Source organism: Ambystoma mexicanum, chromosome 5q, assembly GCF_040938575.1.
Source record: "Ambystoma mexicanum isolate Mex_15411 chromosome 5q, UKY_AmexF1_1, whole genome shotgun sequence".
NCBI classification, from domain to species: Eukaryota; Metazoa; Chordata; class Amphibia; order Caudata; family Ambystomatidae; genus Ambystoma; species Ambystoma mexicanum.
In genome coordinates, this window is record NC_090933.1 from 1077089173 (window position 1) to 1077104893 (window position 15721).

Below are 15721 nucleotides of genomic sequence, written 5' to 3' on the forward strand. Positions count from 1 at the left end.
TGGATCTTATTCTTTTTTGAGCCACGTGCGACGAACTTGGGCCACAGGTTCTGAATCTCTTACCAAGCTGTGTGTGGCGGGCACCGCTGCACAACTTTAGTTTGGCAGTTACTAGGGAGCATGAGCAGATTAACATTTAACGTGCATGTGCCAGCACTAACCAAACCCAGGGGGGTGGAGGCCACACTGTTGTATGTCTGTTGCTTGTATTGAACCTATGTGAGTTAACAGGTCACTAATGCTAAAACTCTTTTGCAGCATTTGAACTGCTCCGATCTCCGGACCTGAGAGTGCGCAGGCAGGAGGCCAGCACTCACCCCCAGAGCTAAGTGCCTCTTTTGTATCAAACGTTACTGTAAAGCACTGTGTGTATGATTGGGGGCAAGTGTTTTGTACTACTTTTTTTTTCCCCATTTGTTCCCTTGCCTGTCCACTCCCCCTTTCCTAACCCTCATTCCGGTTACCCTCTGTTCGAGACCTATCCAACCAACGAGATCCTAACCCCCTCTTTCCCTGCTGGGGTCTCGGAGGCCTGTGTAAGCACAGTCTTGCAGGTGCCCAGACCATAGTGGGGGTGGTTGGTTCGTGCCATTCCTGTGCCTGGAATCCAGAGCTGTGAGAGTGGAGGAGGTGGCAGATGCGATCTGAGATGATCCAGGACTTGGGCCAGAGACAGTGCCCTGATTAACCAATAGTCTAGTTAAAAAAAGACACGAGCCTCCACCCCCCCCCCCGCACCGCCTTACTGAGACTGGCTGCCACTACCGCCTACAGCTTAGTGAAGAACCTTGTGGCGGTGGAAAGCACGAAAGGCAGAACTTGAAACTGTTATGAAGTATTGCCTATTACAACCTCCTGAGGTACTTCCTGTGCTTTTGATGAATCAGTACATGGAAGTAAGCATCCTGTAGGTCAAATGACACCAACCATTCCTGAATTTCTAGGGCCTAGAGAATCTGCGAGAGTGTGTTACCATCTGGGATTGGTCTTTCCTGTGTAACTTGTTCAAGCGCCTTAGGTCCAAGATCGGTTGCAGACCTCAGTCTTGCTTTGGGACCAAACAATCGTGGGAGTACCACCCCCCTGTTCCTTTCCCAAATAGGTGCCAACTCTATGATCTCCTTCTCGAGAAGAGTGGAAACTTCTTGCAAGAGCATTTGGTCTGGAACCGGTGGTGGTCTGGCCAGAAGGGGGCATTCCACCGGGCGCTTTAAAAATTGAAGGCAGTAGACGGCCACCCACGTATAGCTCTCGCCACGCTCCAAAGATTCATATGGGAGGGCGGAATAGGACTACCCCGAATGCAAACGTATTATTGGGCCAGTCAATTGATGAAAGTGAATAACCAACTACACGGCGACACCGGTGCACCACATAACAGATCTCTAGAACCCAACACTCCCGGGAAACCCATTATGCTATATCTCTACAAGAAAAGAGACCGCGCGGCCACTCCCAACATGCAAGCACAGATAAATCTGGATAGATGCACATAAATTCGTGGGATGGGGCGACAAACTATCGCAGACGCAACCTCTGGAATAACAGGAACCTTCCCGGTGTATACACGCTCCCCAGATGGCCGAACTGGTCTCGGCATGGATCACTCACACTGGGAGAAGTTGTGAAAGATAACACTATGGTTCCTTTTGAGGAGTTGGCTCTCCGATTTGGACTTCCCCAAACTGAACACTACCACTATGCCCAACTTCAACACGCATTACAGAACATTCTCCCCGAAGTGATCTCTCTATCAGACTTCACCCCCATCGAAAGAAACTTATTCCTGGAACAAATCACCCATAGATTGACATCGGTTCTGTACAGTGCCATAAGTTCCTTTGGCACACCAGATCTGCTGTCGCTGCGGACCAAATGGGAGTCGGATGTGGGGGCCATACTACCGGAGGAATGGGTCATAGCATTGATGTTCCCTAGGGAGATAGCAATATCATCGAGACTTAGACTGATCCAGTTAAAGATACTACACAGAGTATACTATCCTAGGGTAGCCTTACACAGATGGGGAAGGATAAATGACCCGAACTGCCTGCGATGCAAAACAGAAGAAGGCCCCTTCTTCCACATCCTGTGGGATTGCACACACATCCAACCACTTTGGGAGGCATGTTGTGTGGAACTCTCCAGAGTTATGGGGAAAACAATTCCCAGAAACCCTAAGCTATTACTGTTGGGGATAGATGATGAAATTGACTTATCTAGATATGAAAAATTGCTTTTGTTCACCACTACTGCACTTTTGAAAAGGAACATTGCTAAGAAATGGGGCTCGGACCAAATACCGAGCTATGAACAATGGAGGACGGATGTGGATATTTGTGTCGCAACGGAATACAGGGTATACTCAGCCAGAGGATGCCCGGCTAAAGCCCCGAAAGTGTGGCAGAAATGGGAAGAAGCCCAATGAGGGCTAACACAGGGAAATTGGCCATTGGGATATATCGAAAAGCGCCCCCCCCCCTGATGCTCATGATGCCCGCAGGATAAAGCAGCTGGTTGCTGCCCCCGGGTTCGGACAAAATTGACCCCCTTTTTTTTGCAACATTATATGTACATCAATCGGAGACAGCCAGTAACCCATACCAGCAATGTGCATGTATTGATTGTTTAATTGTCTTTAAAACACCAATAAAATATGTTATAAAAAAAAATAAAATAAATTGAAGGCAGTAACCTTGGGAGAGTACCTGAAGCACACATGCATCTGAAGTAATGGCGCACCATTCTTGAGACTGTTGTGACAGGCGCCTCCCGACTGTAGGGACTGTTGCATTGCTTCTTTTCCTCCACCATGTTGACGAAACCCATCCTCATTTCACCTTCAGGGATGGGCTTGGCTGCCTCAGCGATCACAGATCAAAGTGTGTGTATTTTGACAGAGCACATGAAGCATTAACATCTTTAAGTGCCATACTGCCTGAGTTACATACCCTTTTCGCCAAAGCGTCTTAACGCTGGTCATCCTCGTCATGTGGTAAGGATGGATAGGCACTTGGTTTATTGCTCACAATTGCAGCCTGTACCACCAGACGGTCATGCGCCGGATGTCTTGTTAGGAACTCTGGGTCAAATAAAGCTGGTTTATACTTTTTGGCAAACTCCTTATGGACTGTTGGACCAGAGCAGGGAGTCTTCCATAGCTCCAAGAGGGGATTTTTTAAGTAACAGGAGAACTGGCTCACCGGATGTGCCCTTGTCCAGAATATTGGTTACGTCACATTCTTTTATTTCGCCAGGCGGGGACCCCAAACAAATGCATCTGTTACTTTTGCCATGCTTTTCCTGTAAACCATGTTCGTATGGGCTCTAGGATCTCTGTGTGGGAATTCCACCTCAGGAGAGGTATCCAAGTCACTTGCATTGTGAAGGGCTGAAGCTAAATCTGATAACCCCCTTTCCTCATCCTGAAACTCTTTAGGGGGTCGAGGAAAACCCATGGGCTCGAGCCCAAAGTTGTCATCCTCGTAAAAAATGCCCTGAAAAGAGGACATAAATGTACGCGGTTCATTTGAATAGTCGCACTATTTTCTGACTGTTTTTTTATTTGAGAACATAATGAAAATGTGTGTAAATTAATGAGCCTAGGGAGACTGATAATGACACATTTATATCACTACTTGAGATATGGTACAATAATACAACGAGGCTAAGCCTCGCTTATCCAGATCACTACATCCGCCGGCAGGCGGATGTGCCGGCGGCCCTACGAAGGCCATACAAAGGCCTGTTGAGAGCCTGTCTGGCCCCACTTCGTCGTCCCATCCAAGGGAAGAGGGCAGGAGCCCTTTCCCCATCGCTGGAACCCGCAACAGCTGGTAAGCTGCAACGAAGGCCTGCCTGGCCTTGTCCCACTTCCTGCCTGACCCCCGCATGCCGGGCGCATCGCGGCGCCACAACGAGGCTAAGCCTCGCTTATCCAGATCACTACATCCGCCGGCAGGCGGATGTGCCGGCGGCCCTACGAAGGCCATACAAAGGCCTGTTGAGAGCCTGTTCGGAGCCATAGGAGCCAGGGGCCAGGAACTCTGCCCTCACCGCTCCAGGTAAGCCAGCGTTACCACCTGTACCATGTTCCAGAGACTATCACCGTTTGCAGGTGACGACCGGTGTCCTATTCACAGTCACAGCAGCTGCTCCAGGACAGTTTTGAAAGTGAAGTTGGAATTCAAGTCGCCTTCTCCTTGTGGCCCAAGCTGGTGACCTCCAAAGTTAGACTTGATCGTGGAACAGAGAATTCTGGCGAGGTAACCCATGAGAGCTGGTCAGTCCACCAAGCAGTCCAGGGACACTTCCAAAGGCTCTGAAGGTTTGGATCCTAAACAAGGGGCCTAGACTAGTTGGTCCCACTAGTCCAAGGGCTGAAGCATTATTCACAGTCTTCGGAGATCAGGCAGAGGAGCAGGGCTTCACCAAGCCGGACAAAGGAAGGGATACTGGACCACTTCAGTAGTTGTCTTTGGATCTTCAGCAGGGTGCTCTTCAAGGGATTCTTGGCTCCAACGTAGATCTGAAGAATGGCTGCAGAGGTGTCCTTTAACCAAGATTAAAGCTGGAAGCAAGTCCAAGCCCACCAATGGTAAGGATTTGCACCAAACAGCCAGTAGTTGTCCAAGCAGGGACAACTATTTATTTCACATCCGCCCCAGCAGCAGAGACTCTGGCACAAAGGATGAAGACTGGGAATAGACACTCTCTCCCCCCCCCCTTCCTGGGCCACACACAAAGGCACACTAGCCATGAAATCTGCAGCTTTCCCGTGCAGGTACATGACTTTATAAGGACTTCCATGACCTGAGACTGCAGGAAGGGAGGCCCTAAAATTTGGTGGCATGGCCCTTTTAATGTACTAGACACATTTAGAAGCCATATGCAGTAAACCTGAATGTGCACACTAAAGATAATGCAAACAAATGTAAAAATGTACTTTATGTACAAAAGTACCCATAAATCCTATGTGTAAAAAGCTAGGGTGATAACAAAAGTATCCCCCTTGCACTACATTGTAAGATACTGGGTGCGATGTTAATACAAGAATTCAAAAGGGAAACAAAGATTCAAAGGACTGATCATGCACAAAATACAAATGAAGTGAAGCTGAAGGCTCTACTTCCTCTTCAAAAAAGTCAGGGCAGGAAAAAAACAGCAAAAAGAAGGGTTCTCCATAGGCAACTATGGAGGGAAAGTTGCAAAAAGAAAATCTTTCCCAACAGTCTGAAGCTCTCCTCCGGGATGCTCTAGCTTCACCTCTTATTCGGTCTGCCTACATCAAAAGTTTTCAAGTAATCAGCACCCGGTGTGAGGTGGCCATTGTGATTGGAGGACTGTCTTCGGAGGACAGTCTTTGAAGTACTGGTTCCCAGAGGACCTCCAAGTTTCCCTGTACCCTAGAGGAAGGTGGAACCCTTCTCAGGGTGATCAAAGGGTGCTTCCTGAGCTGGACCCGACATGGTTGCTGTGGGTACACCCTACCAAGACAACTTAATACACAACAGGCCCCTTCATGAATGAATCGCTGTTCACCATGTAGACAAATGGCAAATACCTGTGGCTGCATAATGGTCTCTTCTTAGTATCCACCATGTAAATACCAGGCATGTGTAACGCTCACCTGGTTCCCACGGGAGCGCTGGTCTAGTCTGGATTGCTGTGGCCTCTTCTAGCGTGATACGCAGGACCCGGAACACCGATTGGACATGACCTCCAAATCGTGCTTGCCTGGCCCGTAGGAATATCCTTATGCAGATGAGAAAGGGGATTAACAGTCTGCAGAATAGTGTGCTAGCTCCCCCCTTTCCCCCTTCGTTCCTCTCTAACTTCCTCCAAACCCCGGTTTAAGCTCACCTTATGGTTTGGAAGGATGAACTCTCCATCCTGCTTCTGGTGCAGGGGCTCGTCCTGTTACTTCACTGGTTTTCAGAATGGCGCTGTCAAAATCCACTTGACTTTCCTGAGCGATGCGCCGTAAGTATGAAAGTTCAAAGTTCAAGTGAGGCCCCCTTTATGTTGTCTTTCTAACCTGTGATCTGTCCTTTATTTCAGGTGCAGAATGAAGGCGATGCGTCGAGGGGTTAAACTGCTGAGGTGAGTAGTGATGAGGGCGATCCCTCTAAATGTCCTTATTCCCCAGAAATGTCTCTTGTCCTTTCCCCATAGGGGCCGGGGTACGGTACCTGCCAACGGGGCAGCGCCGACCCGAAATGTGGAAGAAAAGCCGATAAGTATTATGGCTTTAATCAGGCTTTCCTTCTGTGTTCCTTCTGCTCACCTTTTGTTTCTTCCTCTCTCCCCTAGGTGCAGAGATGTGGCGTCCGATGCTGACAGCCGCGATGGAGCCGGGAGATGTCTCGAGGACAGGTTAGTGAAGCGTGGCGCTGCAGCGAGCAACGCGATGCTTTTAAATGGAAGTCTTTCTTCAGGGATGCTGGCAAGAAGATTCCAGATGCAGATAAGAAGTTTGAAATAGTCCTTGGTTTTCACCTTTCTCTTCTCTTCCTTCCTTGCAGGTCTTCCAGGTTCGAGGCGGGCGTGGCTGGAGTCCAGGAGCAGGAGCAGACACGGTGAGCGTTAAGCTGCAGGAAGCAGAACAACGCGAAGCATGAGCTGCTGTTTGGGCGTGGCTTAAATAGCCTCCAAAGAAGTCCCAGGTATGTATCCTTCCCCAACTAGGTATGTATCCTTCCCTGGCCACGCCCGAGTGAAAAAATAGTCCCTATGAAAAAATAGTCCCTTCCAGGTCTCAGGGAGGCCTGAAGCGTGCAGCATGGTCTGCATCAGGTAAGTGCACAAAACACCTCCCTTTATGAGCCTGGTGCCTATGGCGCCAGGACTGAGTCCAAAGAGCCACTATAAGGGGCCCCTGGGCTTTTACCCGAGGGCATGATGCCTGCTTCCGGGGGTGCTGGGCCTGGCCTGGTGCTCCGGGGTAGGCATCATGACAGCATGGCTTATATTCAGAAATTAATCTGCAACTAGGATTGCTCACATACACAATCATTTTCAACCAGAGATGCATACAGTTTGCAAGCCAGCAGCTCTGTACAGGAATTCACATGTAACCTTTTAATCTGCCCTGCTAACACAGGGCAATTGCCGGGTATTTCAGGACAGTCGCAGCAAGGTACATGTGCGCATCATACTTTTCAGCACAGAGCATTATGAAAGTACCACTCACTTTCAGAAACAATTACCTGCATCATTTCTAAAACCTTTTTTTAAAAAGCTAAAACTATTTCGCCCAAGCAGATGGGATTCTCTAACAGGTGTGCAGGAAGTGGGAACTAGCATGTCTGCAAGCAACTCTTACTATATGAAAACATCATTTCTGCTGGCGCTACAAGCGTCACATGTGACAGTCAAAGTGCAGTGCTTCATTCTGAGATTATCTGCACATGGCAGCCTGCTTCCAAAGTTGGCTCTGTGGGAACAAGGTATTCATTACGCAATGTACATCATATCCAAACACCACTAGTTAACTGATGAAGAAACCGCAGTGCCACTACTAGAAGAAAATTGGTTCTGATGAAAATTCCCAACGTTGCACCCCAATGTTCGAATAAAGTTATAGAGTAAATCAAAGAAAGTTGGTCAAGCTAGCTCCCGGTTAAGCACTTGGTTGAAAGCTCTGTGTATAAATGTGTCGAAAGGTATGAAACCCTGCAGGGATAACTTGGAAGCAAAGTCCAACTAACTCTGGGTAACAACCGATTATAAATAAATAAATAAATAAAATAATAAATAAGATTACATTACAGTGCAAACAAACAGCAGAATGATCCACAAAGTGCTGTTTTAAGCAAAATCCTTTATTATTCATTGGTATCTACCTTCAGACATGAACAAATCAGACTTCAGGAAAGTTTATTGTGCAAGTTTCTCAAGTCTTTTTCACATAACTTCTTGCAAATAGGATTGCGCCTTTTAAATGACAAGTGAAGGTCTACAAAAGCAACATTTTTCTACTTATGAGCTCAAATATGATTTTTCCTGTAGCGCATCCCATGCAGCAATATTGGTAGAACTTTTCATTTTTGTTAAATTGATGTAATGTTTGGCTTTTTAATTCCCTCTGGCATTTCCCATCAGATGGTAGAAATACTGAATATGGTTTGACCTACGCAACAGAAAATCCCTGCACTGGAATACCACAAATCTAGAATGCAGAGGCTTAATAATCCACTCATGTCCGTCAGGAACCCCCACCCAACAAATTTGGCAGTAGAGCCTAAATACGCTGAAACCTACCTTTAGCTGGTCATGGTCCACATGAAAAGGCGGTACTGGCTCAGATAGAATCTGCATAGCTTTTTCAACGTTTATTAAATGCTGTTGTTCAACTAGGGAATGCCTAGCACGTGTCATCCGAACAGCAACATCTGGGAAGGGATCAATAACTTTGGGTTAGCATCAGAAGTTAACAGCCACTACTTTTTTTTCCATGTAGACTGTTATTGCCATTTTCATAAACCAACATTTTTAAACCCCTGTACCCCCTTCCCCTACCAACTGAGATCCAGCAGCCACTACTTTTAATTAAAAGAAAAGCCCTCCCTGGCTCCCAGGTTGGAAACAGAAACATACTATAAACATTGATAAGTTCATCACGGTAGGCCCTACTATACCCCTAGTCAACAGGTCACCAGTCACCTTCAAGACACAAGATGGAAGTGGGACTACAAAAAAGTACACAATGAACATTGTTATACGTTGGGGTGAGGGCGGTCAAACAGATGTGACCTATATTATTATGAGGGACCTGCCCATGGGGGAATAGAAGGAGAAGGGGACTTGGAGGCGGGTTGGGTTAGAAACAATCATATTATGCCCTTGAGGTGTGCCTTCACTACCGGGTTAGCCACTGAGAAAGTTTAGAGTTCTTGTAGGCCCTGATCGCTGCTAAATGAGTGTGGCAAGTATCCACTTGGACCCTGGAATGGGTCAGATGCGCAAAGAAACACATCAAGGGTGCACGTAAGGGGGTCTACGCCCTCCTCCTGCGTCCAATGGCTGACACTCGTCCATTTACTTGTATTGAGAGCAAGTGGAAGGTTTTCTGGTCTCCTGGATAATATCACAATTGCTCGCTGAGAAGTGTTCAGGGCGAAGCTTTAGCTGATCAGGAGCCAAGCTGAGAGGGACGGCCTGCCCGGGTCTAGGTGCTACAGTGCCCCGTGCTGTTGGGTGAGGAAGCCCCTGCTGATGACTGGAAGATTGACCAGTCCTCGTGATTTCAGGTGGAGAAGGTCCAAGGACCACACCCTTGACGGCCAGTGAAGGGCAATTAGAATTAGAGTGCATCCTACAGAGTTCCGAAACTTGGGAAGGGTCCTCGGGAGCAGAGGCATAGCATTTGCAGCCGTCCCAGCAGAGTTGGAACGTGTCCCCCAAGGAACACTGCCCTGCCCATAATGCATAGAGGGGGCATTTGGAGTTCTGCAGGGATGCAAAGAGGACTAGGTCCGGGAAGTCCAAACTCTGGAAGAGGCAACAAGGAGACTATGTGCAATTCCCACTCGTAAGTGTTATAGCTCAGACGGCTCAATCTTTCGGCCTCTGCATTGCTGTGCCCTGAAAGATGAATACAAATCGCTTCTGACAGGGCAGAAGCTGCCTCATCCTGTGGATCATCATCCCTGACATCTTGTCAGGGGGGAGAGGAGTCTGGTGCCTGTTGAGGTACTGGGTCCTCCCCATCACCCTGCGGAGGCTGGGGACGTACTGCGGGTGCCTGCTGCAAGGGCAGCAGAGGTGCCAGAGGGGGTACTGGAAACAGAGCCGCCTGAAGGTGGGGGCCCAGAACCCCTGGAGGGAGCAACGGAGGCCCAAGCGTGGAAGGCCTTTGAGATGGCATCTGAGTGACCACCTGTTAGGGAGAATTCTCAAAAGTTTGCCAATTCCACCCACAGTAGAGCCCTCCAGCTCTTTTGCTAAACATTGGGTCTTCAACCTTTTCAATTCAATGTTTTTTTTTGTGTTCGTTTCTTTTGGTTATGGAGTCTAACCAACTCCATAGGCATCATCTTTTACAACTGTGTCACAAAGCACCCTCAGTACAGTGGCAGAGAGAAGTCTTTCAGACGTCCCAAAGTTTAAATACCTTCTCTGGGATCAACTACTGTTTCCCATAGCAGTAAAGTGAAATTGACTTTACTTAGCATTGTACTTGCTAGACCCAGCACACCCTATCTTACAACAGAGTGCTGGAGGGGTTACTTAGTATCCCCTGTGTCTAAAAGTTCATGTCAAATTTTTTATGTTACCCTTTCCTCAATTGACTGGCTGGTGGCACTGGTTTCGTTTTAATTTACCTTGGTTTGCATTTACCATGACCGTTTGCGGCTCTGGTAAAGTAACCGCTGGAGCCATCTTTTTCAAAATGGCGTCAAGCCATCCAAAATGGTGCCCGGTCTTCTTTCGCCATGTCTTTGTGGAAAGGTCCTTCTAGAGAGTTTCTCTGCACGCCAAACCAGGTTTGGTCTCTTTGTTCATTTCGCCTTTTTGCAGGGTTTCAGGAGTGAAACCCGCCTCTGGCTCCAGTGTCTGGGGTAGGCAGGCAGTGAGGGAGGTACCCGAAACTCCCTGTACTTAGTCTCCTAGGAGACCCAAATGCACTCTGTGGTGATTGGCTGGCTGACTGTCCGGCAAGGACAGCCACCCTGCTGGGTGAGTGGCAGCTAGGCTGGAATGAATGGTAGAGTACTGAATAAAAAGTGAGTCTTGGCTTGGAAGGCAGAGTCGAGCACTGGACAAAGGAACCAAAGAAGAGCTTTAAGACGACGCCTGCTGCAACTCCTGGACCATTGGTTTGCCGGGTGAAGCCCTGCTGCAGTGACTACTTGCCAAGTTCGCAACGACAGAGAAGCCCCTCTAAGGACGACTTCTTCCTTTGAGTTGGTGGGACCAATGAACTCCAAAGTAAGCCACCTGGACATCCATCTCGGAGCTGGTTGAATTTCCTCAGAGTGCTGCAGGAAACCTTATAGCCAGGGAGAGGGACACCAGATTGTGTGCGTTACTTTTAAGCTGGCCTAAAGTTTTTGGAAGATCCTCTGAACTCCCACGAAGCAGGACTGACCAAGCCTGAGCCCCCTCAGCAGAGTGCGGGACCCCAGAAGCAAGGACAGTCCACCTTGACAGCCAGGAACCGCGCTAATTGCCATTTGCTGTACCCCAAGGAGCTGAAACGCGAAACGGCCACTGAAAGTAATGTTTGCCGGTTGCCAGTTTTGACAGTGCAGGAGTCCCCCGACTGAGGCCCAGGAACAGCGAGATCTGCAGAGCTGCACAGGAACCGAAGTCCTCAGCTGCATCTTTTCTTCTTTACCAAGGTACTGTAAAATAAGTCAAGAGAACTTACCTCTTACTGTAGAAGTGCTTGTAAATTTCACAAGTCTAATCAACTTGTGGCCCTACATTTCATTCTTCTTTTCATCCAAGGCTCCTAAGAACTTACCAGAAGTGCATTATCCTATCCAAGAATTTTTCCCATTGACATTGGCTTAGCCTATTGAATTGAATGACTCTTCTAGTGAACTCAAAGCATCTGCACTGCTTAAGAAAATGTGTGGTCTCTTGTGTTCTAATAACTTTGCTTTTAATCAACTTTTAAAGAGTATTCTGAATGCCAACAGTAAGGTATCAATGTCGCCAGCACCCTTGTTACTGAAGTTACCTGTGGGTGTAGGTTGTGTCTGTGGGCCATCTCAAAAGGGCCTCGTCTGATTCAGAAACTCAAAGTGTAAAATATTGAAGTATATTTGTGTGTTACTATTCTATTGCTCCCTTCTGAAGGCTTTATAACTGACTGATAAATAATTCTTTATGCAAGAAACCTTGCGTCTAAGAGTTTATTTGAATACCTGTAATTGTGAATCTTTGTGTAACTCCTCTACAGCTGGCATTTCCCCTCTTTAGATGAGCCTTGCTGTTCAACACGCTACCAAAACTATGTAGTACAAGCTTCTACCAAAGGTTGGGTTGCCTATACCTGTAGTCATAGCTGTTTGTAGTGTTCCCATAGGGTACTGCATTCAAACTTTGCCTAACGCCACCTCTTTGATGAGCTCCTTCAAGAACCCCACCCATTTGCTGCAAGAACATAGGAAGTAAGAAGTGTTCACAGAATCAATCTTCACACGCCACAGGGTATGAGTGCAAGGAAGGAGGGAGAGCCAGGCCCTCGGACACACTGGCCCTTGTCTGGTTTGGGATGCTTAGGAACCTGCAAAGGGTACCCAAAAGGCTTGCTGGTATACGCATACCCCTGCAGAGACCAGTTACTGGAAGCCTGTGGCCTGGAGCAGAGTCCCAAGGAGTGAGGGCTGGGTCCGCTCTGATCCACCCACTCCGACCGAGAGGGAGCCGCCGTAGGCCGGATTTCCGTATCTAAAAAGGCCACCGAGCGTCCAGGCGCTGGCACATGGTTATCCACAATTTTGTGTATTGGAGCAACACCTTGAGAGGCAAGGCACGAAGGCCCAGGATCCGGTAGGTGGGTGGTCCTCGCCAGGGTCTGTTTGCATGCCGACCCTGAAGTGCTTGCGCCAACCACAAAGGGCACTAGTAGGCTGTAGGCCCTCAGTCGGTAAACTGGTAGTAAACTTGTCCCTAATGGAAACACCCTCGAGAAAGTTCTAGGAGGCCCCTTGTCCTCTGCTGTGGAGCTGGTAATCTTAGTGTGGGACTGCGCCTCAGGCTTGCACCTTGAACCAGAGCCCCAAAGACCCCTTGCTCCCCACTGCGGAACTAGAGCTGGTATGCCCCTCAGTGACAGGCCCAAAAGCGCCTTGGGCTCCTCGGCGCTGGTAGCTTTGACTGCCTAGGGCCTTCCGGTAAGGAGTCTTTGGGCTGGTGTGCCTTAGAGAACAAGTGGTTTACCTTCTAATGGCGAGAAGCCCTTGACACAAAGTCCTTCAGAACATTTGAAGGTGAAGTGTGGAAGATCTCCCTCCAGCAAGACAGTCTTTCTCAAGGAGCGAGGGAGCCACACAGAGGTCCCAGCGGTGTTCGGGCCCCAGGCAGAGTGCACTGGGGTCTGATACCGGAAAGAAACGGTGAGAAGATGCGCACCTCCTGAAGCCTCCTGCGACCGACATGCGCCAGGGGAGACAAGACACCGAAGGGAGGTGAAATGATTGAAAAAAGAAAAACATGGAAGAGCGCGCAGAACTTAAAATGTTGCCCCTGCAAGCCACCAGGACCGAAAAGTGCCTCATTGGTAGACTTTGACAGAGCTTTATTTGGCCACAAATAATTCGGCACTATGGCAGATTATCTTGTTAAATGCCCGTCACATCAAGTTAGATCTAAAATCTTAAGACTGCGGCCAAATTTATGGCCTACTAATGAGGTGTTAGTAAGAAGCATAACTGGCTCTGATATAGGACATTGCCAGTTCTGTAAAAATAAAAACATTAAAGAAACCTTGAAACATCTCATAGTTGAATGCTTACTTTCCCAAATTTATGTTGGGCACACAGCTCCCGAAAACAATTGATATTTGGCGCGAAATATTCTCCAACTATTTGAATAAACATGGCTTATGCCTGCGCCTACCCAAGGGAGTCTGAATGATCGTAATATCATGCATACTGTTAATAGAAAATGAATTATTAAGACATTTGTTAATTATGAATAAGTGATTACAACTAATGAACTTGTAACAAAGAAATGTGTAATAATTGAGAAAATAAATATTTTATAACATTTTTATAGTGTTTTGAAAAGCAGATTTTATTAACTTGTTTTGAAAGGTGAACTTGTTTAGCCAACCAAAAAAAAAGTGACTGGGGTGAGGTGCCGGAGCCGAGCAGTCCAACAAACGAAACTGCATTTAAAGGGGAATCTCTTTTTTCGCTGCCAGAGGTTTTGGTACCATACCCATTTCTGGGGATGCCCACAAGGATGGCGGAAAGGGGAAGGGACGTAGGAGTACGGCAAAGCAAAACCTTTAGTCACCACCACCACCTTGAGCGTGATGCTGCGGTCTGTTCTTTCGGGCCAGTATATATGGTTAGGTTGCTGCAAGATAGTAAACTATTTATTCCAGTATATGGTTGGATGACATTTGATGAAGATGCAATAAAAAGGAAACCATTGATGCCCTGATGAATAGTGACATTTATATTGCAATTTTGGGGAGAATTAAAGGCCTGACTAAATAGGCCCAGTTGCCATGAAACCGCTGGTTAGGGATATTTTTCATTTTTTGCCAAATCTTCTCCACCTGCAAGTCACCAAGCACTTTTACCAGGACTTCTGGATTTTATTGGTCAGTCTCCTGAGTGAGTAGGAATCTTTTTTCCCACTCGCTCATTCATTTACTCTGTCCGTGGGAACCTTTTGTATCCTTTTTATTCTTTTTCCATGGAGTTATGCTTTCCGCCAAGTGTCTATGGCATCTGTAATGTACTTTTGCAGCACACAGCACTTTGTGCAGTTTTGCTGGGGAGCCGTTTGGGCTTTCCTGGAGTGCTGAGGGGTTACTATTGTTAGGGAGAATTCGCAGAAATGTGGCAATTCCCTCTACCTTAGAGAACCCCAGCAACTTTGCTGGGTTTTGAGGACTTTATGTTCTTTAGCCTGGAGAGAGTGAGACTCTTCTCCCACTCTCTCATGTATTTTAATGTGATTTTGAACACTTTTGTTTGGTTATGGAGTCTGAAAAACTCCATAAGCATCTTTTACATTGTGTGTCACTGCACATTCAGTGCAGTGGCACAGGGAAGTCTTTCAGATTTCCCAAAGGTTTAAATACCTTCTCTGTGATAAACTACTGTTTCCCAGAGCAGTAAAGTGAAATTGGCTTTACTTACATTTGTAACTTTCTAGACACAGCACACACTATCTTAATGAATGGTTGGTGGCAGTGGTTTACCTTTAACTACCGTGGTGTGCATTTACCGCGGGCTGCGTTCGCAGCTGCAGTAAAGCACCCATGGGTGTCATTTTTGTCGGTCGTCTTTTTTCGCCATTTCTTCCTGGAAAGGCCCTTCTCGAGATTTACTTTGAACGCCAAAGCAGGTTTGGTTCCTATGTTCGCTTTGCCTTTGGCGGGATTCACAAGTGAAGCCCGCCTCTGGCTCCTGGGTGTCTGGTGGGGGCAGGAAGTGAGGGAGGTGCCCGCAACTCCATGTGCTTCGTCTCTTAGGAGGCTCAAATGCACTCTGTGGTGATCGGCCGGCTGACTGACTGGCAAGGACAGCCACCCTGCTGGATGACCGACAGCTAGGCTGGAATGAATGGGAGAAACCTGCATAAAAGGCAAGGCTTTTTGGCTTGGAAGGCAGAGTCGACCACTGGACGAAGAAACTGAAGAACTTAAAAAGGACGCCTGCTGCAACCCCTGGACCGTTGGTTTGCCCGGTGAAGCCCTGCTGCTGTGCTGAAATTCCAAATTCGTATCGACCAGAGAAGCCCTGCAAGGACGACTTCTCCCCTTGAGTTGGTGGGACCAATCCACTCCAAAGTAAGCCACCTGGACATCCTCTCTGAGCTGGTTGAATTTCCACAGAGTTGCTGCTGGAAACGGAAACGCCACGGAGAGGAACACCAGATTGTGTGCGTTTCTTTTAAGTTGGCCAAGAGCTTCAGGAAGATCCTTCGGACTCCCAGTAAGCAGGACTGACCGAGCCTGAGCCACCTCAGAGTGCTGGACTCCAGAAGCAAGGAAAGTCCATCTCGACAGCCAGAAACCGCGGTGTTG

General features: G+C 47.8%; 1 protein-coding gene across 1 annotated transcript in view; it reads right to left on the reverse strand.

Annotated features, from left to right (window-relative positions):
* The window catches only part of ATAD2 (ATPase family AAA domain containing 2), a 750324-nt gene that overhangs the window by 65005 nt on the left and 669598 nt on the right, over positions 1–15721 (reverse strand). The window contains exon 26 of the mRNA XM_069621583.1: positions 8263–8393. Coding sequence (XP_069477684.1) covers positions 8263–8393 — 131 coding nt within the window. The remainder of the gene's footprint in view (positions 1–8262; positions 8394–15721) is intronic.